This window comes from Bubalus bubalis, chromosome 3, assembly GCF_019923935.1.
Source record: "Bubalus bubalis isolate 160015118507 breed Murrah chromosome 3, NDDB_SH_1, whole genome shotgun sequence".
In the NCBI taxonomy this organism is placed as follows: domain Eukaryota; kingdom Metazoa; phylum Chordata; class Mammalia; order Artiodactyla; family Bovidae; genus Bubalus; species Bubalus bubalis.
In genome coordinates this window covers 28,301,854-28,326,625 of record NC_059159.1, presented here as the reverse complement: position 1 = coordinate 28,326,625, position 24,772 = coordinate 28,301,854, and the positions used below count along the sequence as shown (strand labels likewise).

At 59.2% G+C, this 24,772-nt stretch overlaps 1 protein-coding gene across 16 annotated transcripts in view; it reads left to right on the top strand.

Annotated features, from left to right (window-relative positions):
* Nucleotides 1-23,685, top strand: part of PEMT (phosphatidylethanolamine N-methyltransferase) — a 35,689-nt gene extending 12,004 nt beyond the window's left edge. For all 16 annotated transcript variants that reach the window (XM_025280436.2, XM_044939146.1, XM_044939147.2 and 13 more), the window contains 5 exons: nucleotides 16,251-16,366; nucleotides 18,920-19,065; nucleotides 20,431-20,542; nucleotides 23,062-23,136; nucleotides 23,427-23,685. In XM_025280436.2, coding sequence (XP_025136221.1) covers nucleotides 16,251-16,366; nucleotides 18,920-19,065; nucleotides 20,431-20,542; nucleotides 23,062-23,136; nucleotides 23,427-23,484 — 507 coding nt within the window. In that variant the 3' untranslated portion in view covers nucleotides 23,485-23,685. The remainder of the gene's footprint in view (nucleotides 1-16,250; nucleotides 16,367-18,919; nucleotides 19,066-20,430; nucleotides 20,543-23,061; nucleotides 23,137-23,426) is intronic.
* Nucleotides 23,686-24,772: the final 1,087 nt, after the last annotated feature.

The window sequence follows — 24,772 nt, the reverse complement described above, 5'->3', positions numbered from 1 at the left end:
GTGCCATGGCATGTGTGTGTGTGCTTCTTAGGATGTGCAGCCCTGCCTGCCCCATGGCCCAAGCCCTGAAGGGAGAGCTGTGTGGGGCAGTGGGCAGCAGCTGGGCTAACTTTAGAGTCTAGGGGTCTGAGCAGGGCAGCATTAAAGCATACCCTAACCCTAACCCCAACCCTAACTAGTACGTATGGTACCAGGTAGCTCGCCAGGTGCCCAGACCGTGTGGCGGGCGAGGGAGCGAGGAGGGAGTCCCAGCGAGACCCCACCTGATTGGGCTGCTTCTCCCCCAGCTCCTGACGTTCCAGGGGTGCAGCCTGAGTTTCCTCTCAGTCCTGCTGGGGCGTGGGGGTAGACAAAGAGCCTCTGCTGGGGTGCTTCACCGCTGGAGGTGGTGGTGGGCAGTGGGGCAGCATTTGCATCCGAGCTTGTGTTGATTTGGTAGGACAGGTGTGGGGGGCTGGTGGGTTACCTCTGGGGTCCCTGCTGCACGGAGGGGCGGTTTGATGACACATACCCCCTGGGTCTCCTCTCATGCCCCCCACCCCCCCACCTTTGCAGGGTCTGCTCCCTCCGAGAAGGGCCCCCCTCTCCCACCAGCCTTCCCTGAGCCCTGGCCCCAGCAGACGTCTGTGGGCCCTGATCCTTGTGAGTTTGTGTTTCGCCCCTCCCTTAGACCGAGGGCTCCTGGGAGCTGAGGGTAGGGCCTGGCCCAGTAAGTTATTGTGGGTGAGCCCTGAGTGGCCTGGGGGCCAGAGGCCAGTTCGTTTCTCCATTGGGGGCGAGTAGTAGGTCCTCCCGCTGACCTACAGTGCCAGCCTGGCTGTGTCGTCAGCTTTGCACCATTCCTTGGTCCTCCTCTGAGGCCATCTGAGATTCAGGAAAAATGTCCAAGGCGTGGGGTTTGTCTCTATTTACTGCCCACTTGCTCTGGCCTGGGCCTCAGCTGTATCATCTGAGGTCTGGAGGGTGTTGGGGCAAGGGGTGGCCTTTGTCCAGCTCTCCTCCAGGGTGGCTGCCAGGCGGCGGGGGAGGGGAATGGGTGTGAAGGGTCTGGAAGCCTGGGCCACACTTGGCCAGGAGGAGCAGCCATAGGAGCCCATTCATGCCACATTTCCTCTGATCCCACCTCCTGGCCCTGCCCTGGCTCCCTGAGCCTCAGAGGGGCTAGGGTGGGAAGCGGTCAAGACCCAGCCCGAAGACCCTGGGACTCGATGCCCAGGGCACCTCAGGGAAGGCCCCTGGGCACACGGTGTTTCTGGACCTGAGATCCCTGTAGTTTCTCCAAAGAGGCATTGGCCTTGGAGTGTGGGCTCCAGGGGACAGAGGTCACGAGAGGGCTCCGGGGGACAGAGGTCACGAGGTCAGGAGGGACCCAGAGTCCTGGGCAGAGAGGGATGGAGAACCAGGCCACCTGATGCATCCGGGGAATCAGGGGAGGGTAGGATTGGGGCTGCAAAGCTTCCTAGACTAAATTCGTCCAAATCCCGTACTTGTTGTCTGAGGCTCCGACCAGTCTTGGAGGACAGTCCCTGTGCCCACGACCAGCTTTGCAGGGAGGGGGGCTGCCTTGGGAGATGATGAGCTGGGGGGTCACTCCGGGGCTGGGCCTGTCCTCACTGCCTCTGGGACCCACCCCCCTCGGGGCAGACCCACCCTTGTGCCTGGCGGGGACAGAGGTGAATCTGCCCGCGCTCAGCTTTCCCTGTCCTCTCTCGGGGTGTCAGGCACAAGCACTGCTCAGCATTGGGGAGCATGGGAGGAGGGGGCGCAGGCAGAGCTCTCCTGCCCAGTCCCTCTGCTCTGGGCTCTGTAGAGTCCAGCCTTTTTCTGCGGGTCCTGGGCGAGGTGGCGGGCGGGGGTCAGCCAACTGCTCTCAGTGTCCCCAGCAGCCTTGGGTGGGGGATCAGGGGGCTGCTCTGCATCGAGGGGGTGAGACGGAGACTGGGGGCGCTGGGGGCAGGGGTACTCACTCATGGCCGTCCTGAGGCTGAGCACTGCTGTCGCCAGCTCCCCAAATGGATTTGATGTGCAGACTCCTGGGGGGATGCGCGGGTCCACCCCAGATTTTTTCAGAAGTGGCAGCTAAGGACCAGAGAGGTCGCTTGACCTGCCCAGGTCACACAGCTATGAGAGCAGAGCCGAACCTGATAGCTGGGGCTCCTGCTCCTGTGCGTTACCCCCTCCTCCCTGGCCCCCTCCTCCCCTGGCCCCCCTCCTCCCCAGCCCTCCTCCAGGAGGGCCTTCCCGGTGCAGACACAGCCCTGAATGGCAAGCTGGCTGGCCCAGCTGGGGCAGGACCAGGGGCCCTGCTGGCAGGAGAGGCCCTGTCGGGGATCCAGCCTTGCAGCCCCACCCCCTGCAGCCTAGGGTGCGCCTGCTGGGCTGGGGTGCACCCCGCTCTGACAGTGTGTGGGCTTTCTGTGGGGTGGCCTTGAGAGGCAGCCACCTGGGAGGGGTGCCAGGGGCAAGATGGCTCCGGTGACTTTGGGCCCATCCTTGGCTGCTTGGCCCCAGAAGCCAAGTGCAGCTGTGCCTCTGCCCCCCTAAGTCCTCCCTACCTGTCTCGCCAGCCCAGGGAGGGGCATGGGCCTCTGAGCACAGTGGCCTATCCTGCTGCTGCGGTCTCCTCACCTGGACCTGGGTGGGAATTTTGGCTTCTCTGAGCCAAATTTTGGTTTTTCTCATCTGTAAAACAGGCACAGTTGTCAGGGTCTCGAGGTTGGACTAGAAGTTCGCTTGCAGCTGGCTGGCAGCAGCCACCCCTCCTCCTCTCTGGCCACCTGGCACTCCCTGTTGGCCTCTCCTGGTCACTGTTTGTGGCTGGGCTGCCCGGGCAATGGTGCTATCCTGCAGTGACTTGCGGCTCAGCTCAGGGCAGGTTCTGGGACAGTCACTCCATTGTCAGCCACACTTGGATGCCACATTAGTGCCTCTGGAGCCCGTAGCAGGCGGCTTGGAGGTGGGGCGGGAAGCGTGAAAGAGTTAGCCCTGACTGTGAGGCTGCTGCCAAGGGAGCGGCCAGGTCTCACAGGTCGGCGGGTGGCGGAGGTGAAGGATCCTGACCGCCTGAAGCTGTCTCCTTGTACCGACAGCGAAACACCTGCACCAGCTGCTTTCTGAGAAGCAGGCGTGGGGAGAGGGCAGGTGTGGTCGAAAGCACCGGGTTTCTCGGCTGGCAGGACCGTAACCTCCCTGAGGCAGCCCCATGGATGCGACAGGCAGGGGCAGGGCCCTGCTGGGAGCACCTCAGGGTCCCTCCGAAACAAACCCCAATGGCAGTGGGAGGGTGTTCCAGCACAGGCTCAGCCCTCCGGCAGCTGAGCCCCAATGGCAGCCTGGCTGCCAGGTTTCGGGCAGAGCACACTGGCCGGGTCTTCCCATCTGGGGGTTAGTTGGAGCCCTGACCCTGGTTCTCTGGCCCAGGTCTGAGCGTGGCCTACAGGGCATCTCAGCACTCGGTCCGAGGACACGGCGGGGACCTCACAGCCTTTTTATCCCCCTGCCTGCCAGGTGCCCTCACGTTTGAAATTGTGCAAATGGTGACTGGGGGGCTGGGACCCCAAGGGCCGTGGCATACAGGCAGGCAGCCCACCACCCGGCAGACGGAGCAGCGTGTCCAGAAGACATTGTTCCTGATGCAGATTTGACACCTTTCTGGATCAGCGCTGACCCCCCCTTCCCCAGGAGCTCAGAAAGTCAGGTGTGAAATCCAATGGCCTAATTTTAGACCTTGGGTGTGCATGTCAGAACAGCAGGAGAATTAGAGAGGGAACAAGGACAGCCCGGCCTCACCCCTTGTTAGCTGTGAAGCCAGCACGTTCCCCGGGGTGGGGGAGGCCCCACCGGTGGCCTCAGTGGCGGGGGAGTGGACAGGAGCAGAGCTTCTCTCTCGGGGCCCCTCCCGGGCGGAGCTCAATGGAGACACAGAGACGGACTGGCCAGAAGGTGGGCCATGGCCTCCATTGCTGAAGGCCAAGTCACTGGGTAGACGAGGCAGGTTTGGCCAGCACCTTCTGGGAGGAACCTGCTTCGGGCAATATTTCCCCGAACCGGTCAGGGAAGCACTTAGGTCGTCCGGTCCTGCTCTCCTTGGGAGCCCGAGGGCTCAAGAGGACAGGGCACAGGGGAGGGGGTGGGCAGGCTGGGAGGCGGGTCCTGGGCTCATCCAGTGGTTCTGACCCCTCGCCTGCTGACTTGTCTGTTGCCAGCATCTCCCTCCTGGCCTGCCTCTCACCTGCTGTCTGGGGCGCCTTAGAATTGTGTGTGAAGTGCAGCCATGTCCACTGGAAGCAGTAGTCATCGTTCCCCGGAGGGAGGGGGTCACCCTGGAAAAGCGCATGACACCCGTCTCCTTGGCCTTGAAGATGTAGGATCTTTCGGCTCTGGCTCCCCCTGGGGTAGGGGAGGAGGGTCTCTTTTTTTTGGTCTCTCTGAATTTAGTCTGTTGAAAGTTGCATGCATGGCCCACGGCCCACCATCTGCAGATGGTGGATGGTGAGAATGGCCGTCTGTCCCCTGCCCCCAGCCCCGGGTGTGCTCTGCATCGAGGCTCGGGTGCACTGAGACGCCTCCTCCTCCTGTGGCAGGCCCAGTAAGCCCCTCATCCTCTCCTTCAGAAAATCGGGGGACGCTGACCTCAGAGCAGTCATGGGAACCGGCCTGTGTTGGGGTTCCCTAAGCGTTGGGCCCTGTTCCCATGACCCTCCGTGGAGACTTACGCCTCCAGAGGCCTCTTTGCTCTCTCAGCCCCTCGTGGGGACATGCTGTTCTCAGCTCACTGGGCTCCACCAGCAGATGAGCACCCGGTCTCAGACTCGGCCCATAAACAGCCCCAGAGCAAACGTGCTCGTCCTGCTTATCTGCTTATGTCCAGGATCCACTTTGGGACCTGGCAGCTCCAGGTCCCGGGGCGGCAAGGCTCTGATGGGAAAGATGGCCGGGAGGCCCAGGCCCTGTGTCCCGAGGCTGAATGGAGGCCAGCTGGCCAGGTGGTTCGCGCATGATCCTTGACCCCCAGGTGCCGCAGGAGTCCCTGAGCCCCTCGGGAGGCCACGCAGACTCTTCCTGGAGAGAGCGTTCTGTGGGTGGAACCGCACTGTTCCGTATTCTGTCTCGTGCGTCCTCGGGGACACAGAGCCGTGATCACTGCCCCCCGCCCAGGTCCCAGGTGTGTTCCTGCCCTGATGGAGGGGGAAGATTAGCTAGCCCAGAACACGGTATTTTGACCCAGGCTGTACCCAGCGAGGAGAGACTGTCCCCAGTCGCACGGCTCTGTGAAGGGGATTGGGTTTCCGTCAGGATGAAGCCTCTCTGTGCTGCTCTGCTAGGGGTGGCGTGGGCGGGGAAAGCCGCTGCTGCGTCTCCACAGCCTCTGGAAGGACTCAGGCCCAGGCGATCCATGGCCGTGACCAGGACGTGCCACCTTGCAGCGCTCAGGCCCAGTGGGAAAGCACGAGTTCTGCCCAAGGAAGGGGTGGATTTTCTTAGCTGCAATTGTAAGAAGTGGGCAGAGGGTCTGGGGGGCCGACAGCCTCTTGGGGAGGGGGGCAGTAGCTGGACATGGGGACCCGCATTCTGTCTCTGCCATTTTAACAGGGACTTACTTGGGTCCAAAGTAAAAGGCCAGGCTGCGGTCACTGCAGAGCTGGACCCGGCGCCGGATCAGGGAGACCTCTGGACACATCATAGATTGGGCACGTGTGCGGCCAGTGCCACCTCTACATCCACTGCCTGATGGGCCTCCTGCCCATCTTCAAGGCCTGTGTCCACAACTTTGGCCACTGACCGTGGGGCCTCTGGGCCTCTGGGGGCCATGGGCATGATGACTCCTCGTCCTTCTCAATGCCTCTTGAATCTTCCACCATGGGTTCCCCTCCCTTCAAAGTTCTGGGCCTCGTACTTGCTCCCCACTGGGAACAGGCAGCTCCCAAGTCTGGTCTGTGGATGGCAGGGCCTGATCAGCTGCAGTCCCCGTGAGGTGGGGTGGTGCTGGTGGGTGGTGCCGATGGACCTGGCCGTCATGGGTTCCCCATCTTGGCCCCTGTGTTTGCCCTTCTGACCTGCTGGGTCTGGGGTAGGAATTTCCCTCTGTCTCTGGCTCCTCTGCTCTGCTGTCTCCTCTGGTTGTGTGATGTCCCTTGTTTCTGAGACTGCCTGGCCTTCCTAGCACCTCTGGCTCTTCCTGATAAAGACACCTTACCTGCCAAATACCATGTCCGAGGTGTAGAGCGGAACCCCGGCCCACTCTGTCTACCCTGAGCTGAGGCCGACACACGGCATGGCCAGCTGGAGGGGGTTTGCTGGTCTAGGCAGGACAGCGCTGCGGAGCATGGCAAGCTACCTGCTCCTGCTGCAGAACCCTTTTCTCTGCACTGTGTCAACCTCCTTTTCAGCCCTCAGGCCTCCAGTAAGGGTCATCTGTCAGGGAGGCCTCCCCTTGCCCCCCATGCCAAATTATTCTTCCTCCCAGCACCTGTTCTCATCCAAGGTGATCACATCCTTGGCATGCCTGCCGACACTGGAGGCCCCGAGGGCAGAGACCACGCTGCCCTGGTCGCCTCAGTGCCCAGCAGCTGCTGGGAGCCTGGCCTGGCCTGGGCTGCTCTGTAAACACTTCCCTCTGGTGCCCCTGGGTGCTGGATTAACTGTCCCGAGTCTCTGCCCCGAGGAGGTCGGGCCCCGTTGTCAGCAGCTGCAGGAAGGGTGCTCAGCTCCGGCCCTTGAGGAACCGTGGGCTCCCCCAGCCTCAGGGGGTCGCCAGGCTCAGCCCTGAGATCACGTAGACTTGTGCAGAGGCCCAGCCGCCGGCCGCCTTGTTCCTGTCCTTTAAAAGGAGAAGAAAGAACACAGTGCCCAGTGGCCAGGGCCGGGCTAGGCATGTGGCAGAGGGCACGACCCCAGCTCGGTGCTGCAGCAGCTGTGAGCGCCCGCGTGCGCCTGGCAGTACTGGAGCCTGGCAGTTTTCAGGAGCTCTGGGACTTGGTGGAGGCCCCGGGTCATAAGCTGTGGGCTATAACCCTCCCCTGGGATGGCAGCCCCTCTTCCCCTGTTACAGCTGAACCCCAGGGGTGACCAAGGTAGTGTTGATTCCCACCCCACCGGGGGTGAACAGTGGGTTCCCCTCCCTGGGCTCGCTTGGTTCCCAGCATCTTTGTTCTGGTTCCCAGCCAGAGGCTGGTGGCCAGCAGGACTGTGTGTGACACAGTCTGTCACGCCCACCATCCCCAGCCTGGCCATGTGCACACAGCCTCATCTGCTTCTGCTCAGAAAGTCCCACTGCACTGCCAGGGCCCCAGCTCATTTGAATGAGTGCTCAGTGAGTTGGTGGGTTCTAGGCTGCTGGGCAGCACCAGCCCTGTGGGCTCCTGCCACGACCGGGCTGAGTGACACACTCTCGCCGACACCGTCACTGCCCTCCCTCACCCTCGTGGCTCCGACTGGGCTCCCGCACACGCAGAGGTGGCCACGGATGTGGGCTCTTAGCGGGTTGGGGATTCAGCCTGTGTCCACACACAGGATGCCCAGGAGGCTCAGGGAGGCCGAAGTGGCTCCACGTGGCTCCCAGGCTGCTTGGGGAGGGGGTTGCCTCTGGAAAGACTCTGGGGTTCAGAAGATGCTCCGGGGGGAGCAAGGTACAGCATGTGGGCCCGGGGACGGAGGGGACAGGGTAGAGACCCCTGAGGACGGGAGGCAGAAGGAACATTGCTTTTAATGGGCAAATTTACATCCTTGGAACAGAGAGCAGCCCGCGTCACCCAGGTCCCAGGACACCTTGCACAGTTGCTGTCCCCACGTCTCCAAAGCTGAGGACGTCTCCTGCCTCAGCACGGCCTCATTATCAGGAGAGGGAACATCGTGAGCAAAGTTTGGAAGCAAAAGCAGGGCTTGTTCTGTGTTCTGGAACGAGTAGCTGAGTCACAGCTCACCCCAGAGACGGGGGACAGGAGAGGCCATCCAGACCCTGTGGTGGGGAGTCTGCACACGGCGAGGCCGGGACCCTGGTTGCAGGACGAGGTAGAGAGGCTGCCTGAGGAGAGCCTCCCTCATGGCCGACAGCATGCAAAGGGCGGGGGCAGCCCCTCCAGGTGGCAGAAATGGTCAGGAAGCTGTGGTGTCTGGGCAGATGGACGTCAGGGACACAGGGCCTGTGGCCTCTTGCATGGGCTGAGGTGCCTGGGGTTGACCTACGTGGCTGGGCTCTGTCTTGGTGGTTCTGGCCAGCCTGCCTGAAGTACCCAGGACCAGTCCAGCTCTGCAGGGTGGGGCTGTTCGGGGGCCCGGCGACCAGCCTGCTTCGGGAAGCTGGGGTGCCATGACCCTCATGACTGGGAAATGCCTGGTGGGGCTGAGGGCTGCGGCCAGGAAGGAGCTCAGGGTTGTCACCTCCACCACCAGCACACCTGTCCTCACTCCCACCAGCATTTCGAGCTCCCATGATGGAAACACTGAAGGCTTCTGCAGAGCAATGGGGTGCGTCCCCGCCCCTCCCCCTTCCCTGGCTTCACATGGGCAAATTCCTGGTCTGATGGGAGAGGGCCCATGGGCCGCCAGCCTGCCCCTCTGGAAGTGGGACTCAGAACCAGCAAATCAGGGGTGGGGGATGCCTGGGGAAGGGGTAGCCAGGAGGCCCAGGGGCTTAGTGGTTAGAAACAGGCTCTGGGTTCAAGGTGGGCTTTCCCGCTTCCCAGCTGTGTGGCTTTGGGTGGGCCACTTAACCTCTCTGTGCCACTGCTCCCTTGTGTGTAGACTGAAGCGCTTTTCTGGTGGGCGGTGGCAGGGACTGATGGTCCCCGGCGGGTGCTGCTCACAGCTGGTGCTGTGTTCTGTGAGAGGTGCCAACTTCTCCCGGGAAGGCATTCCTGGGACCCCTCAAAGGGCGAACTCCGTCTGCGAGCTTGTTGATACAAGTGCCTGACTGCTGGTAGGGTCCCCTGGAGAGTGCTGTGCGTGGTCAAGCTCAGGCGTCAAGGAAAGCAGGAGCTTGGTTTTGCTGTGTGCCTCCACCCGTTCTCCGACCCCAGCCGGCCCCAGGGGTGTGCATTGCCATGACTGCTTCTAGAACAGTAACCTTCAGGGGTCTTCCCATGGGTTGAGAGAGCTCACACACCAGCTAGGACCCGAGGAGTCGAGTGTCAGCAGGGCGGTGAGTGTGCCCCAAGGGGCCCAGGGCTGGCTACGGAGGAGCTGAGTCAGGGGCCAACGACTTCCGGACCCCAACCTGTCCTGGAACAGCACAACACTCCTCCACAACCCCAGGTGTCTGGTGGAAGTTCAGACTCTGACTCAGCGGCCACCCTGCTGTTCTGGGGACCATGCTGGGTTTGAGGAACCCACTTAGAGGCAGCGGGAGGCCAGCCTCAGAGGGGAGGCAGCCAGGAGGAGCAGTACCCTGTCCCCAAGCCCTCCTGGCATCAGGAACCCCAGACGGGGCTGCATCCCCGACGGATGGCACCACCAGGCCAGCCCAGAGGCCTCAACCTGTGCCCCCAATGACCTCAGGGAAGTGAGGGCTCCAGGCCTGGCTCATGCCACTCACACCCGGTGCCAGAAGGGGTGCCGTCCTGGCTGAAAGGTTCCGCCGTGCTCCTGCCTTTCTTCCTTGAAAGACAGTCCCACCAAGTGCGAGGCCCTGCCTTGGCCAGCTCACTCGGGGAGGCCGGTGGTGGCCAAGAGACAGGCCCCTCCCAGCCCGATGCCTGGCTAGGTGCGTCCTGGAAGTGAGCCGGGATGAGGGCCCCAGCAGGGTGAGCGCCCTTGGTGGCCTGAGCTGGCCAGCTTCCTGTGAGCCGGGCCTCCTCAGGCTGTGTCACCTCGGTCCATGGAGACCTGCCTCTCTCCTGGATTAACTGTGAGAAGCACAATTAGGCAAAGCACTTTGCTCAGTGCAGCGCTGGCCCCGGGGGATAAGAGGATTAGCTGCACCCTCGGGCTCAGCACTGATGTTCTGATATTCCCCGGGGGGCTTCGCTGGCCCCATAGCACCTTCTCCTAGGCGGCGCTCGGCACAGGCCCATCCTCTCTGGGCAGGGGGCTCACAAGCAGGCCTCTCTGTAGCCCTGGGCACAGCCCCGCTCTGTCACTCCTATCTCTGAACACTGAGGTTTCCCCTGGAATATGGACACGTAGCTGTTGATCTCTGGGGCCTTCTCTCCCCTTCCCCGCACCCTCCCCGGATCCCTCCTGCACCTTGCCTGTGGCCCCACTGGCCACCTCTGCCCTGGACCCCTCACACCTTTCCTTTCTGTGTTGCTCTCCAGTCTCGGGAGGGGGTCCCCGTGTCCCACACCTCGGCTCCTCGCTGTCGGCAGGAGTCCTGCCCCGACCTGCTCTGAGCCTCCGGCTGTGGACTGTGGGAAGCACCCCCTGAGGGTCTCCTGCCCACCCTCCTGGGGGTTGCACAGCAGGGGGTGGGTGGTGGGCACAGGCGCCCAGGCCACTGAAGCCTGGCTTCCCTCCAGCCCCGCAGCCACGTGTGCTGTAGGGCCCCGGCCGGGGCTGTGGAGCCAGCTGAGGTCCATCCACGCACAGCACCCTGGATGGTCTGGTGGCTGAGGGAGGGTGGCTGCGAATGGCGGGCTTCCGTGTGGACAGGCGCTGGAGAAGGCTGGACAGGGCAGAAACCAGAGCAGAGGCTGGTGGGCAGGGGCGGGGGTAGGTTGAGGGGAATTTTCCAGTCCAATGGAAGTGTCCTCTGCGTCAATGAATTTTACTTTACCTCTAAATCTGCCCTGAAAGAGTCTCTTCTTCTAAAATAAACTACTCTTATCTCAGAAAAAAAAAGAAAGAAGCCTCCTGGCCGGAGGTGCTCATGCTGGGCCGACACTGATGTTGGTGTTAGAGATGGTGTCCGTGGTGTGACCCACCCGGCCCGCTGATGCTGAGGGATGCCCAGCCAGCCACTTACTGAACCCACAAAGCCACACAGCCACCCGGCTGTCACCAACACGGCCAAATTTCCTTGCCAGGGCTGAAGTCCATGTAAATATTGATCAGAGAAGGAAGGCTGGGTTTTGCTGTGTTTGGTTAATAGTTGAAGAGCCACTAGCTCCTTGGCTGTTTTCCCAGTGCCTTCACACCAGTGGGCCTTGTTGCATTTAAAATTTTAAAGAGATCCTAAAATGCTGTGTCATTCAAACGTTGAAAGTGCAGGAGGAAAACCTGCTCATTTAGGTGAATATCCGAGGACCTCTGTCAGTAAGAAGTCTCCCTGTCTGTTTAGTGTATTGATTATGTAAAACTTAAAAACGGGCAAAGAGAATTTTAGAACCAGTCTGTCAATTTGCAGCAAAAAGCCTGTTAAGATTTTGGGTTGCTTAAGCAAAGACCACATCGTTGGGATGCCCGGCGCTGCCGGGCATGGGGCTCTTGGGCCATGCAGCCACCTCATGGCCTACTGAGGGTGTGACTAGCTTTCTTGTGGGGGTGCTTTGGGGTCTTTCCTGCTGCCTCTAGGTGGGCATAGGTGGGGTGTCTCCAGCCCTGGCCCCGCTGTGGGTCCAGGGAGGGTGGGCTGCCGGTGGGGCCTCATAGCCGAGCCGTCCTCTGAGGAATTTGCCATTAGAGAGCCTCCAGACCACCCCACCCCAGACCTTGCAGTGGGAGGTGAAGGCAGCTCGCTGCCCCCTGGGGTGGGGGAGCATGACGGCAGCCCCAGCCCCACCCTCAGGTTCGTCCATCACGTCTCCTCCTCTGCAAGTCATGTGCGTCTAAGACATCGCTGCGTGACTCAGGGCCTACGGCTTTTCTCGTGTGTTTTCCTCTAGATGTTTCATGGTTTCAGGTTTCGTACTCAGACTGTTAACCTGCTTGTGTTCATCTGTGTGTGTGGTCTGAGTTACGGGTTCTGCGTGTGACCCCCAGCCCCGTTCCCCTCTGTCCTCTGAACTGATCGCCCTCGCGCTTGGCCACACATCAGTTAACCCGACCCAGGCGGTCCTACTTCAGGACTCCCTGTTCTGTTCCGACGGTCCGCGTGTCTGCCTTTGCACCAGCACCACTGTCCTGATCCCGGTCGCTTTATAACATGGCTCAAAATCTGCCGAGTTGGCCCCGCTCTGTTCTTCTTTTTCATTTGTTTTGGCTATTCTGAGTGCTTTGCATTTCTGTGAGAATTTTAGAACCAGTCTGTCAATGTGCAGCAATAAGCCTGTTAGGATTTTGATTGGGGTCAAGTTGAGTCTATAGACCAATCAAGGAGAATAGACTTCTTACTAATGTTAAGCTTCCAGACCCACGGACACTCTGTTTATTTTTTTTTCTTAAGATTGTTTTTTTGATGTGGACCATTTATAAAGTCTTTATTGAATTTGTTACAGAATCGCTTCTGTTTTATGTTTTGTTTTTTTGGTCTCGAGGCTTGTGTGATCTTAGCTCCCTGACTGGGAATCAAACCCACATCCCTTGTGTTGAAAGGAGAAATCTTAACCACTGGGCCACCAGGGAAGTCCCTCTTCGTTTATTGAAGTCTTTTCTCAAGTTCTTAGTGAAGCTTCAGTTTTCGGGGTGCGCATCCTGCACTGTCTGTCGATTTCATCAGTTTGTGTAGGCGATTGTGGGTCGTGCGTGTTTCAGTGGACATGAGGTCTTCTTCCTGGTCTATGGGAGCATCTGGGGTGATGTCAGCAGCTGGGTTTTCACAGGTGCCTTGCGTTTGGACAAGGGTGATCCCTATCACACCTCCCGTGCTGACTTTCTATCAGGAAGGTATATTGGATTTTTGTCAAATGTTCTTTTGTGTCTCTTAAGGCGATCATAGTGTTTTCTTCTTATGTAGTTTGTTTATATGGTAAATTACATTGATTGGTTTTCAAATGTTAAACCAACTTTTCACTCCTGGTATAAACCTCACTCGGTTGTGCGGATGTATTATCCTTTTAGTATATTGTTGATTCCATTGGCTGATTTGTTAATGTTCTGTCTAGAATTTTTGAGTTTTGTTCAGGAAGGGTCTTTCTCTCTCTCTCTCTCTTTTTTTTTTTTTTTTTGGTGATGTTTTGGTATCTGGTAATGCTGGCTTCATGGAGTGAGTTGGGGAGTGTTCCTTCCTTTTCAATTTTTGGGAACAGTTTGTACATAACTGGGATTATTTCTTCCTTAAATGTTTGGTAGGATTCACCAGTGAAGCCCTCTGGACCTGGAACTTTCTTTTGTGAAGACTTTTGACTCCATGTCAAAATACATGGATGGACATAGTGTATGCTGGCTGAACCCTCTGCTTCTTTTCCTGCACAAGCTTTGGTCAAATTCACTGGTGTAAAGTTTTTCATGTATCCTTTTTTGCCCTTTTAATGTCTGTAGACTCTAGTCTAGATGTTGAGACTCTGTGTCTTTTTTTTTCTTGCTCAGTCTGAGTAGAGGTTTTAGAGGACCAGCTCTTGGTTTCATTGATCTTTCTCTAGTGTTTTTCTATTTTCTATCATCGATTTCCACTCCACACTTTCTCCTACTTACACGGGTTTCATTTTCTCTCCTTTCTCTAGTTTCTTGTGGGAGCTGAGACCAGTGACCGAGACCTTCCTTCTCTCTCCTGTGGGTGTTCAGTGCCATAAACCCTCCCAAGCCGCAGCATCCCACAGATGCTGGTATGTTGTGCTTCCATTTTCACTCAATTCAAAATCCTTCTTGTTTCCTTTTCCATTTTTCCTTTCCCCCAGGAGTTGGTTTTTTGGGAAATGTGTTACTTAGTTTCTAGATGTTTGGGGATTTTTTCAGAGAGCTTTTTCTGTTATTAATTTCCAATTAACTCCATTGTGGTCAGAAAACACACGTTGTGTGATGTGGAACTCTTACCGTGACTTGTTTTACTTCCCGGAATGTGGTCTATCTTGGTAAATCTCCTGTGTGCACTTGAAACTAATTTCTTTCCTGTTGTTGTTGAGTGAGGTCTTTTATAAACATCAGTATACCAACTTCCCTTTCACTTTTCACTTTCATACATTGGAGAAGGAAATGGCAACCCACTCCAGTGTTCTTGCCTGGAGAATCCCAGGGATGCGGAGCTGCCGTCTATGGCGTCACACAGAGTCGCACATGACTAAAGTGACTTAGCAGTACTGAGTTGGTTGACAGTATTCAAATCTTTATCCTTACCTGTTCTATCAGTACTGAGAGGGGTGTTGAAGTAACTAGTTCTGTTTTGCAGATTTATCAGTTTTACTTCATGGACTGTAAGCTCTGGCATCAAGTGCATGAATGTTTAGGATGTTATGTCTTTTTGGTTAATTGTGAAACAATCTTCTCTATCTTGGTAATAATGTTTGCTCTGAAATCTACTTTGTCTAAAATTTATACAACCACTCAGCCTCCTTTCCACCAGTGTTAGTAGAGTGACTGTCGTGCCAGCCTGTTGTGGTTAGCTGGTTTGAATCTTTATAAGTGTATTTTGTGTAGCCAGCATGCAATTGGATCATTTTTTATCCAGTCTGACAATCTCTGCCTTTTAATTGAGATGCTTGGCCATAAGCATTTAAGTTATTATCGATGGGGTGAGGCTCAAATCAGCATCCTTCACTCCTTCATGTCCAGTGTTTGGAAAGCCCTTGTATATTTGTCTGTTTTTTCTGTGTGTGTGTGTTTCAGGCGAGTGGGTAAATGCCATCCTTCTTGGCTAGAAGTAGAAAGGACAGCAGTAATAAATGTCATACAATACTCAGTCCGTGTTCAGTTCTTCTCGATTGTGTCAAAACTATCTTGTTCCAGTTGGTGTGTATGTATCAGGATCCAAATGAGGTCTGCATGTTGCACTCAGTGGGCATTGCACTTGGTGGACGTGACTCCTGAGCCCCTCACTTTCTTCCATGTCATCTACTTGGGGAGGAGAGTGAGTCACTTGTCTAGTAGGGTGTCTGGGTTTGGGTGATTACATCTTTGTGATGATGCACCCCACTCTGTCCAGGGATCCCATTCAGTGGCAGGGGGTGGGGGCGGCTCTGAGAAGCAGAGGGAGGAACACACCTGCTCCCACCGCACCTGGTGGTTCCCGAGTGTGGGGGACAAGTGGCGGCCTGGGTCTTTGGTCCTCCCACTGGCCTGCAGGAGGGGTGAGGACGTGACTCGGTGGCTGATTTTGAAAGCATTACCTCATCAACAAAGAGGAAAAAAAATTAATGGCCTTTAAATCTGCGTCTTGACATACCACACCAGAAACAAGGTTTTGTGCCTAAGACAGCGTTTTTGAAGAACGGCTGAGCCCCTCAGACAGAAAGGGTGCTGGGCTAGGAGCTGAGGAGCCACTCAGATTCTCCTCTTACGGCTGGGTGGCCCTTCTGGTCACTCCTGAGGAGCCCTGTCTTCCCCACATATAAATGGATCTCACCCCACCCACCCCAGGCTGGTTTTGAGTGTTAAATGAGCTCAGGTGAAAACACTTAAAATTGTCAGGTGCTGAGTTGATGTTGGTGTGATTTTTACTGTTGGAATCTTGACATCCCTGGGTTCTTGGAACAGTGTGGACGTCCTATCCATCCCTGTGGCTTGAGCCTGGGGTCCATGTGTGAACTCAAGCTGCTTCCTCTGGCCGAGGACACTTTACCCTACAAGGACCTCTCATCACCCCTCGGTGGACCCCACCTTGGTCCAGCTACTCTGGAGGAGGATGGTCCCCCAGGCCCCCAGAAAGAACCATGTGCAGGTTCCTGTCCTGAAAACTGACCATCCAGATGCCCTCCCGACTGAGAGTGAGTCAGCCAGCTGGTTTTCATGCCAGAGTGACAGGCAAGGGGATTGGGGACAGTAGAGGCAGGAGGGGCCCTGGGGAGCCCCCTCCCACTTTGCTCCACCATTAGCTGCTGAAGGGTAAGAGTCTGGGCCTGATGAGTTTGGAAAAATAAAAGGTTTCTGTGGCTAAAAAGTGAAAGCTCTGGGAGTGTAGAGTCAAGGGTCTGGGACAGTGGGTGTGTCCAGGGGGACGGGGTGGCGCTGGGCTCCTCCCAGATTCCCTCCCCTCCACGGTCCCAGACCCCACGTCCATGGAGTGTGTGATTCCGAATGTGTTCTGGACCCTGGGTGAGGGAGCCAAGCTGCTCAGGGCCAAGGGGCTCAGCTGCCCCCGGGTCTCCTGGCCTCCTCCTGCTTCAGTGTTCAGCCACTTCCAGAAGGACTTTGTGTTCTGTTTGCACAGGCCGTCCCCCGTGGAGGTGGCCCTAGACCCCTCCCCGTACCCCGCCCCTGCATGACCCCCCCACCATGTGACCGCCCCCCCCACTCCATGCCCCCACAAGGGCCCCTTGGGTCTCAACTGCTCTCTCTGCACATAGGTTGCGAGATGGGAACACAAGACCCGAAAGCTGAGCAAGGCCTTTGGGTCCCCCCGCCTGGCCTGTTACACCCTGGGTGGGGCCATCCTGCTCTTGAACGTCCTGCGCTCCCACTGGTAAGGACCCCTCCCCTCCCCCGCTACCCCCAACCCCACCCCAGGCCCCTGGGGGAGCCCCCTCCTCCGTCCCACCCCAACCAGGGAAGAGGTGGGAGGTGCCTGGAGCCAATGTGAGGGGCGGGGCGGGGGGACTAGTTGGGGGCTGCTCTGAGCCCATCTCCCCCACTGGCTCTGCTGGCTCAGGGAAACCCCTTCTTGGGCTCCACCTGGAGAGGTGGCCCCCCACAGCGAGCAGTGACCTGGGTGTGGTGGGGAGGGCAGCTAGGCCAGCTTGGTGGAATCCCTCCACAATGGGGTTGGCTGCTGCACACCCCCTTCCTCCCCCAGTTACTCTGAAAACTCAGCTTATGGCGGGGTGTGGGGGGGGGTAGACCCAAACAGCCCCATCTGGTGGGCAGCCCAGTGCAGGAGCCTTTGCAGGCACCCTGGCCCCTCTGAACGAGTGAGTGAGTGAATGAATGAATGAGTGAGCACACAGCATCCCCCATGGCCCCTTCTCCCTGGCTGTCACCGAGGGGGCATTTAAAGCTCCTGAAACATCGCATCTCAGGAGACGGGACCTGCTGCCTGTTTCCCTTCAACAAAGTGCTGTTTCTAGTTCTTGGGTATTCTTGGCCTCCTGAGTCCACCATGTAGGGAAAAAAACACCCCGTACCCCAGGCCCAGCCCCACCACTGTTCCTATGGGGTGGAGCTGGGTGGTCCATCCTACCCTGCAGGTGGGCTGCACCAAGGTGGGTGGCCAGGTGGGCATGGGGGGAGTGGAGGGGCAGAGGGCAAGGTGATGGAGAGTCTGTCTGTCTGGAGGGCTGACGGCATCCTCCATGTGGCCCCAACTTGAACCCCACTGGCCTTCAGAGGCCAGCAGAGGCGGGTCTATAGATAAGCTGCTGTCCCTACTGCCAGGCTGGCGCTGGCAAGACGTGTCGCGTCCTGGGCCCCTGAGAGGCCTGGCAGGGGAGAGACCCAGGCCCAGCCCCTCTCCCTGCGTCCCGGCCTTTGTGTCCCTCTCCCCGTGTCACTGTGTTACTGTCAACCTTTAGGCTACGGCTTTCCTCCTGGGTGAATTAACCACCCAGGGAATTTGGGGGCCGAGAAAGGACCCCTCCACTGCAAGCAGGCCTGTTTTCCCTTCTCCCCTCTACGGTCCTCCTCCTGTTTGCCCCCCGCTGACAGGTCTGGGTGGGGTTCAGGGGCAGGGCTTGTGGGAGTCCTGCCCACCCGCCGCTCCCCAGCATCCTTCCGCTGTCGCTTTATGTGGTTCCTGCAGGTGGGTTTTCTGTGCCTGTGTGTGGGTGTGGGTGTATGTGGTAAAAGACACATTAATAAAATTGACCCTTTCAGCCACCTTGAGGTATAGTTTTGTGACATTTAGGACCTCTCCCTGGGAGTGGTGTCCGTCCGTCAGCTCACAGGGCTGTGTCCAGGCCACTTGCTCTACAGACAGGAGAGGTGGAAGGGTGGGAGGGGACTGAGCTGTGTGGCCCGAGCTGCCAGCTCTCAGAACTGCGGGTTTATCAGAGCCAGGGAGGGTGCAGGGGTGGGGCATGGGCGCGGCCACCTGGCACCACGCGGGGTGTGCGGCTCTGAGCCAATCCCAGCAGCTCAGCCTGGAGCTGCAGGGTGACCCTGAACCCAGCAGCAGGAGAGGTGGGTGGAGAGCAGGGGGCGTGGGCAGTGTGACCAGGGACCAGGTGTGCCCTGACACATGTGCCGCTGTTTGACAGGTCACTGTGCAGGCCTCTGCCCATGGTGTCCTGTTTGCTGTTCAAACAGAGGCTTCTCCCGCCTCCCTGTTCCCCTTTCTTCACTTTGGGGAAGGGGGCTGCTTTTCCTGATTGATGAACACAGACTATGACCCCTTCTGCCTGGCATGGGCTGGCGCCAGGGAGGTGCTCAGGGGAGAAGCCTCTGTTCTCCAAGAGCTGACCGTAGTCTGAGGAGAGAGTTATAGGGAGTCGGGCTTTAGCTTAACCTAAGGAGTTTGACGACATCCGGCTAATGGAGTGGACAAAGGGAGATGGAACTTGCTCTGCTAGAAAGAGCCTGGTAGGGTTGTCCAGTGGTTAGGGCTCCTGCTTCCACTGCCGAGGGCGTGAGTTCAGTCCTGGTCAGGGAACTAAGATCCCACAAGCTGTGGGGTATGGCCAAAAGAAGGAAAGAGAGGGGTCGGAATGGAGGATGGAGGGCGGGTAGGCTTGCTCACGACGGAGGGAGAGTTGGGTGGAGGCATGATTCTGGAGTCTCCTACCCTCTGCAGTGCCAGTCATCCTCAGACTGAACACCCTGCTGTCCTGCAGAGTCTAAAATGTTGTCATTCATAATCTGTTTCTTAAAACCACTATTGTTACAGACAAGTCAGGATTTCTGGCTTCTCTGGAAGCAGGCACCAGCCCCCTATTCCGGTCAGTTCTTCTGTGGCGGCCCCTCAGCAGGCCACTTGACTCACCCTCAGGACTCGCCTGAGACCCCTGGACAGGCTACTCTGGGGGCCTGGGGGCAGGGTGGGCGGCCCCTCTACGTGGCGGTGACCTCCCCGCCCTGCCCACAGCTTCACGCAGGCCATGCTGAGCCAGCCCCGGATGCAGAGCCTGGACAACCCCGCGGCCTACCACGTGGGCCTGGCACTCCTGGGAGTGGGCGGCGTGTTCGTCCTTTCCAGTTTCCTGGCGCTGGGCTTCACCGGGACCTTCCTAGGTAAGACCCTGAGTGCGGGGTCCAGGGCCCTGCTCCCCCCAACTCCAGGCCTCAGCCTGCCCTGCTCAGCATTGGGGGGCAGACTCTCAAGCCCCAGCCAGCTGCTTGGCCTCCAGGATGGGCTGGGCTTCTGTTGCTATGTTCAGGTCTGATCGGGGCTGGTACAGGTCTTGGGCTGGCAACAGGTGGGGGCGCTGGCCCCTCTGCTTGCCCGTGGCTCCGGAGCTTTGGGGCTGAAAACCCAGTGCTAGCAGGGCTGGACGTCCTACAGACACCAACTCCCAGTCTGGGACTCTGGCGGGAGGGAGCAGGGCGGCTGATGTGCGGGGGTCAGTGGGGCCAGAGCAGAAGGCCAGCCAGGGATCACGTCACTCGAGTCCCTGAGGGCCATGCAGGAGACTGGGGCGTCCTCCTAGGAGGAGGGTCCCACAGGGGAGGTCCTCTGGGGGCCAAGGAGCAGGTGGGGATCATTGTGTGGGCCTCACAGGGGTGGGGTGGGGAAGGGAGCCAGGGGAGGGAGGTGGGTGGTGTAGCCAACCTCAGGAGACCAGGGGTTAGCAGCCCCACAGCAAGGGCAGGGGAAAGGGCAGCCAGGGTCTGGAGGAGGGTGGGGGAGGGGCCTGGAAGCCGCCTGGGTGGGGGGGGCCCCAGGAGAAACGGCCTGGAACGAGGGGCCCTCAGGCTCAGGAATGTAGGTCAGAGTGGCCGAGTCCCCGCCCCCCGCCATGAGCCACCCTGAAGCAGACTTCTGTGCCACCGGGAAGAAAGGCTCCCCGGCCAAGAAAGGCTCCCCGGCTGCGAGCCCTGTCTCCAGACAGTGGTGATGGTGATGCAGCTGCTACTCCTCCAGGCCCACCTGTGCCTGGAGCACAAGGGACTCACCATGGGCCCCTAGTGAGCAGCGCTGCTCCCTGTGGGCCATGCCCGGGCCGGGCCAGACTGCTCTGGACACCGGGTCTGTGTCCCCTGCCTCTCGGACCGCCACACCCTCCCCTGGGAGAAGCTCTGGGCTGGCTGCAGGGGGAGAGCTGATCTCCAGGCTGGTGGCCCAGGTGGGGGTGGCCCAGCTAAGGGAGGAGGGGGAGGTGGAGCAGAGATAGTGAGTAGGGGTAGGTGTGCTTTAGACAGTGGGGGGCAGGTGAAGGGAAGGTCGACAGGAAGTGCCACAAGCCGAGGAGGTGGCAAAGGAGGAGAGGTGTCCAGAGAGCAGGGAAAGTCCCCAAGCAGAGGGGACAGAACATGTGAAGGCACAGAGGCAAGAGCAGGTGGGGGCGCAGCCCCTGGGCACACCCCCAGTGCCTGCACACCTCCCTCTGGACGGGGCAGCCAGGCTGTGACCCTCCTTCCTGCCCACCCTGTTTGCAGGTGACTACTTTGGGATCCTCAAGGAGGCCAGAGTGACCATGTTCCCGTTCAGCGTCCTGGACAACCCCATGTACTGGGGCAGCACGGCCATCTACCTGGGCTGGGCCATTGTGTGAGTCAGCCCTCATGCCCCATGGAGCTCAGGGCACTGGTTAGGGCTCCTTTCCTGGGGAGTTCCTCACTGGTGGGAGCAGAGAACATCCTAGAACGAGGTCGGCAGACTTCCTCTTAAAAGAGCGGGAGGCTCCTGGGCAGCAGGTGACGGAGTGGCCGTGGTTGCGAAATTTGAATTTCACGTCATTTTCACAAGTCACAAAATATTCTTTTGATTTTCTTAAACAATTACAAATATAAAAACTGTTCTTGGCCTAGGGACCACAGGCTGCCAACCCAGTGCTGGAACTGGGCAGGGAGGCCCCCTGCCCGCAGCCAGCCTGCAGGATCCACGCCCCACAGACTAGGGCTCCTCCGGCCAGCAACCCGCAGTCCAGGAGCCTGGCACACGTGCCCCCCAAGGCATCTCCCATCTGTCCATTTTCTGGATTAGAATTTCTTCCATAGAAAGGTTTTCTTTGTAGAAAGAATTCTGATTTTACTGAACGCTAGAAAACAACTTTCCAGGAAGGTCACAGGTGCCCCCAGAGTCCAGAAGGACAACAGGACCTAAAGGAACAAAACTTGATGGTGGACCATCTGGAGCGGACGTTCCCCCACCAGCCCCACCTTCGGGGGTGGGGGGGGCACATGGGATTCAGGCTCTGGGCTTTGAGTGACAAGGAGCTGGAGGGGCACTTGTGGGTCTGCTGGGACCCCCCCAGCCTGTGCCCACTTCAGACCAGGAAGCCCCCCATCCACCTGCCTTCAGCCTGGCCCCTCTCTCCTGGACTGGGGCAGTGGGATCCAGGGAGGCAGGCTCCCCCCACAGGCTTACCCACTCCCCATAGTGTCTCCTACCTGAGACTGGCAGGGCGAACCCCACAGAGGTCCTTCTGCAAACTTCCCTGCCAGCACACCCATCTTTCCTCTCACTTTCACTCCCAGTCAATCTTTCCAAACCCAACTTGAGGTGTCCCCTCCTCCAGGAAGTCCTCCCTGACCTCCTGATATGCACACACACACACAGGTTCTTCCTCTGTGCTTAGACGGGGCCTCCCAGGGCAAAATCACAGAGTGGGTCTTCTCTGTCTCCAGGAGTGAGAGGTTGCCCCCCTCTACAGGGCTGTTAGGCCAAGGCTCTCAAGAACATATGAGGAACCCTAGGGGCCCAGGCTCCCACAGGCCCCTCAGGAGGGCACCAGCCATGTGGTGATGAGGAGGGGCCTCAGTTGTGCAGGGGAGGGAGCCCTTCATCCGAGAGCTCATTAGGCATACTCCATTACCCGGGGCCGCCAGACGCTGACCCAGCAGGGCTGCTCCCAGCCCTTCCTAGCCCATCTGTCCCCGACCTGGGGCCCCACAGACAGAGCTTCCCGTTGGCCCAAGCAACCAGGTGTGTGGAAGCCCCAGAAGGTCCAAGGTGCTGGGATTCCTAGGGCATCAGCTCGTCAGCCTGTGAGACACCCCTCCCCAAGGTGCACAGCTGGGTCCCTGGGACCTCCCCAGCCCCACTCCAGGCTCTGGGCTCTGGCACATGGGCCACAGTTTCCCTATGGGCCTCAGTTTCCTCATCTGCAGTGTGGGATGATCACTTGCACACGGCTGTTCGGTGACAGTGCTTTCAAGGTGGGGAAGTTCACACAGACAGAACAGAGAAGGGCATTTGGCTCCCGTTCAGGGTCTGTGCCCGGCTGACAAGGGGCCGGCTTCCCAGGCTGGGGCTGGCCACCTTAGGGATACTGTGGCCACGGAGCCCTGGCCCTGAGGTCCCCCGGCGGGTTGGGGGTGGGGTGGGGGGAGGCTCTGCCCACTCCAGGAAGTAGCACCAGGGCCGTGAGCAGGGCCTCAGGAGGGCAGATCTCATTTCAGCCCCAAAGCATCTGTGCCCTTGGCATGTCCACGTGGCAGTGCCGAGGACCAGGTGGCCCAGCTCACCCTCAAGGTCAATTTGAATGGAGCCCACAGAATGGAAGGTGGGGGTGTCATAGGGGGCACTTGGCCTTCACTGTCCCTGAAGCCCCCAGAGAGACAGTGTGAGGTTCTGGGGAGTGGGAGTGGGCAGGCAGAGGGTCCCTGGTGGGGGGTAGCCATCTGCCTTGAGCCACCCAGCCTGGGCCTCATGCTCCCCTCCAGCTCCTGGGCTCCAGGAGCTCTTCTCATCTCCTCCTCGACTCTCTGGATGTGGGGGCCCAACCTCGGCAGTGGTCACCAGCAGAGAGCCCGTGAAGGGGCTCCCTGGACACTCCGCCTGGCTTTGGGTGCCCTGGCCCCATTTCTAGAAAACAGCCTAAGAACACGGCTTCTTGTGGGCAGAGGCCCCACGACCTCCTGTGCGGAAAAAAACATGCTGACCACTCGGGTGATTCGGGGAGGCCAGTCGTTCGTTTCTCCCTGCGTTCTCCCTTCACTCTGTCCTGAGTTTCCAGCTGCAGCTGGAGGCCTGAGGCCCAGGCCTGGACAGGCAGTGGTGAGGTGGACCCTCGTCCGAGAGAAGGCTGGCCCCAGGCCTGCCCCTGACCCAGCGTTTCCCCGCAGGCACGCCAGCCCCACCGGCCTGCTGCTGACCGCGGTGGTGGCACTCATCTACATGGTCGCCATCGTGTATGAGGAGTGAGTAGGCGCTGTCGCGGGCTGGGGACGCCGTGTGCCCGTGGGACCCGCACTGGGCCTTCCTCTCCCTACAGGGCCTCCCTGTGACCCTGGCAGGTGGCCATGGCCAGGTCACTGTCAGAGCAGCAGATGGGCAGCTGACCGGGTAAAGGACAGGCCTGGGAGCCAGGCTGGCAGTGCTGGCTCTTTCTGGTCACACACGGACCCCCACCCTGTCCACCCTGGGTGGGGAGCATGGGTGGCAGCGTCAGGCTCAGCACCAGCTGACCGAGCCTCTCTCACCCCTGCAGGCCCTTCACTGCCGAAATCTATCAGCAGAAAGCCTCCCAGGCCTACAAGAGGAGCTGACGGCCACGGCCACTCTGGGAGAGTTCCCACCTCAGGCCTGCCCCGAGCACAGGCCCCTCGAGGGGGAGAGCGGTGCTTGGCGAGGACTGTCCAGTGCCTTGGAAACACGGCTTGAGGGCTCTGGACAGGTGCCTTGTGGCCCCAGAGCCCCCTGCCCTGCTGCCCACCTTGTCCTGACTAATAAAAGGCACCTGACCCATACCCCTTTGGTCTCCATCTGTCCAGGTCAAGGAGGGGCAGGCTGGGGTCTGGGAGAGGGTCCCTGAGCTCGGAGGGGTGCCGTCATCCACGCTGGACAGTGGGGGGACTGCCCAGGCCTTTGGGCCTCCTGTGCCCCCCACCTCGCCCCACTTTTGCCCTTCCGGGGGACAGCCCACCCTCAGCTTGCTGGGAGGGAAGCACTGAGCCCCTCCCTGGCATCTCTGGTTACTCTGACATTTCTCTCCTAATGACCTGTGGACCTCACGTGGCCACAAGGAGCAGCCATGGGGCCACCGGGCCTGTGGTCAGGCCTGACTGCAGAGCTGTGGGCACAGGGTGGGGCCCTTGTCCAGGCCCAGCCTCATCTGCACAGCCCCTGGCCCCCAAGGCCACAGAACCTACTTTACTCCCTTTGGGATGGGAGGCAGGGGGCTCCACCTGTGCACCTGGCCCCCTAGCCTCAGCATCCTCACCTGCGAAGTGGCCCCTGTAGCCATGCTCACCCTGGGCTCCTGGGCGCTGTGGGCAGTGCCAGCTGGCCTTGCCATGGAGCTCTTCAAGGCTGCCCTCTGGTGTCTGGGATTCAGAGGTCCCAGGGTTCGAGGAGCTGAAGGAGGCATGCAGGCAGGTCTTACCAATGCCTCTGCTTGCATACGTGCAGGGACAGGAAGCTCACCACCTGTGGGCACCTCTGACGTCCTGGCCCCCATGGCCTGAGCTGTCTCTCTGTTAGGGCAGGACTGCGTGACTCCTGGGTCATGCAGCTGTGGGAGTCAGGCCTGGGGCAAGGAGGGTCTGCTGTGATGGGAACAGCCCACAGCTGAGGAGGAAACTGCTGGACAGCTGTGACCTCGGCTGTGGAGGCAAGGTCAGAGGGGAAAGCAGCTCTGGTTAGCTGTGTTCTCTTCGTCAGGCCGTGGCTGTGGGCTGGGGTGACACAGGACCCTCTGTAGAAAGAGCTGCTGGGGGCAGTCTCGGGCGGCAGGCCAGCACTCAGCATACCTCAACACAACTTTCAGGAACTTTCTAAACCACTCTTTACCAGCAGACCAGGCCATGGTGGACACTTCCTGCCTTGGGAGCCAGC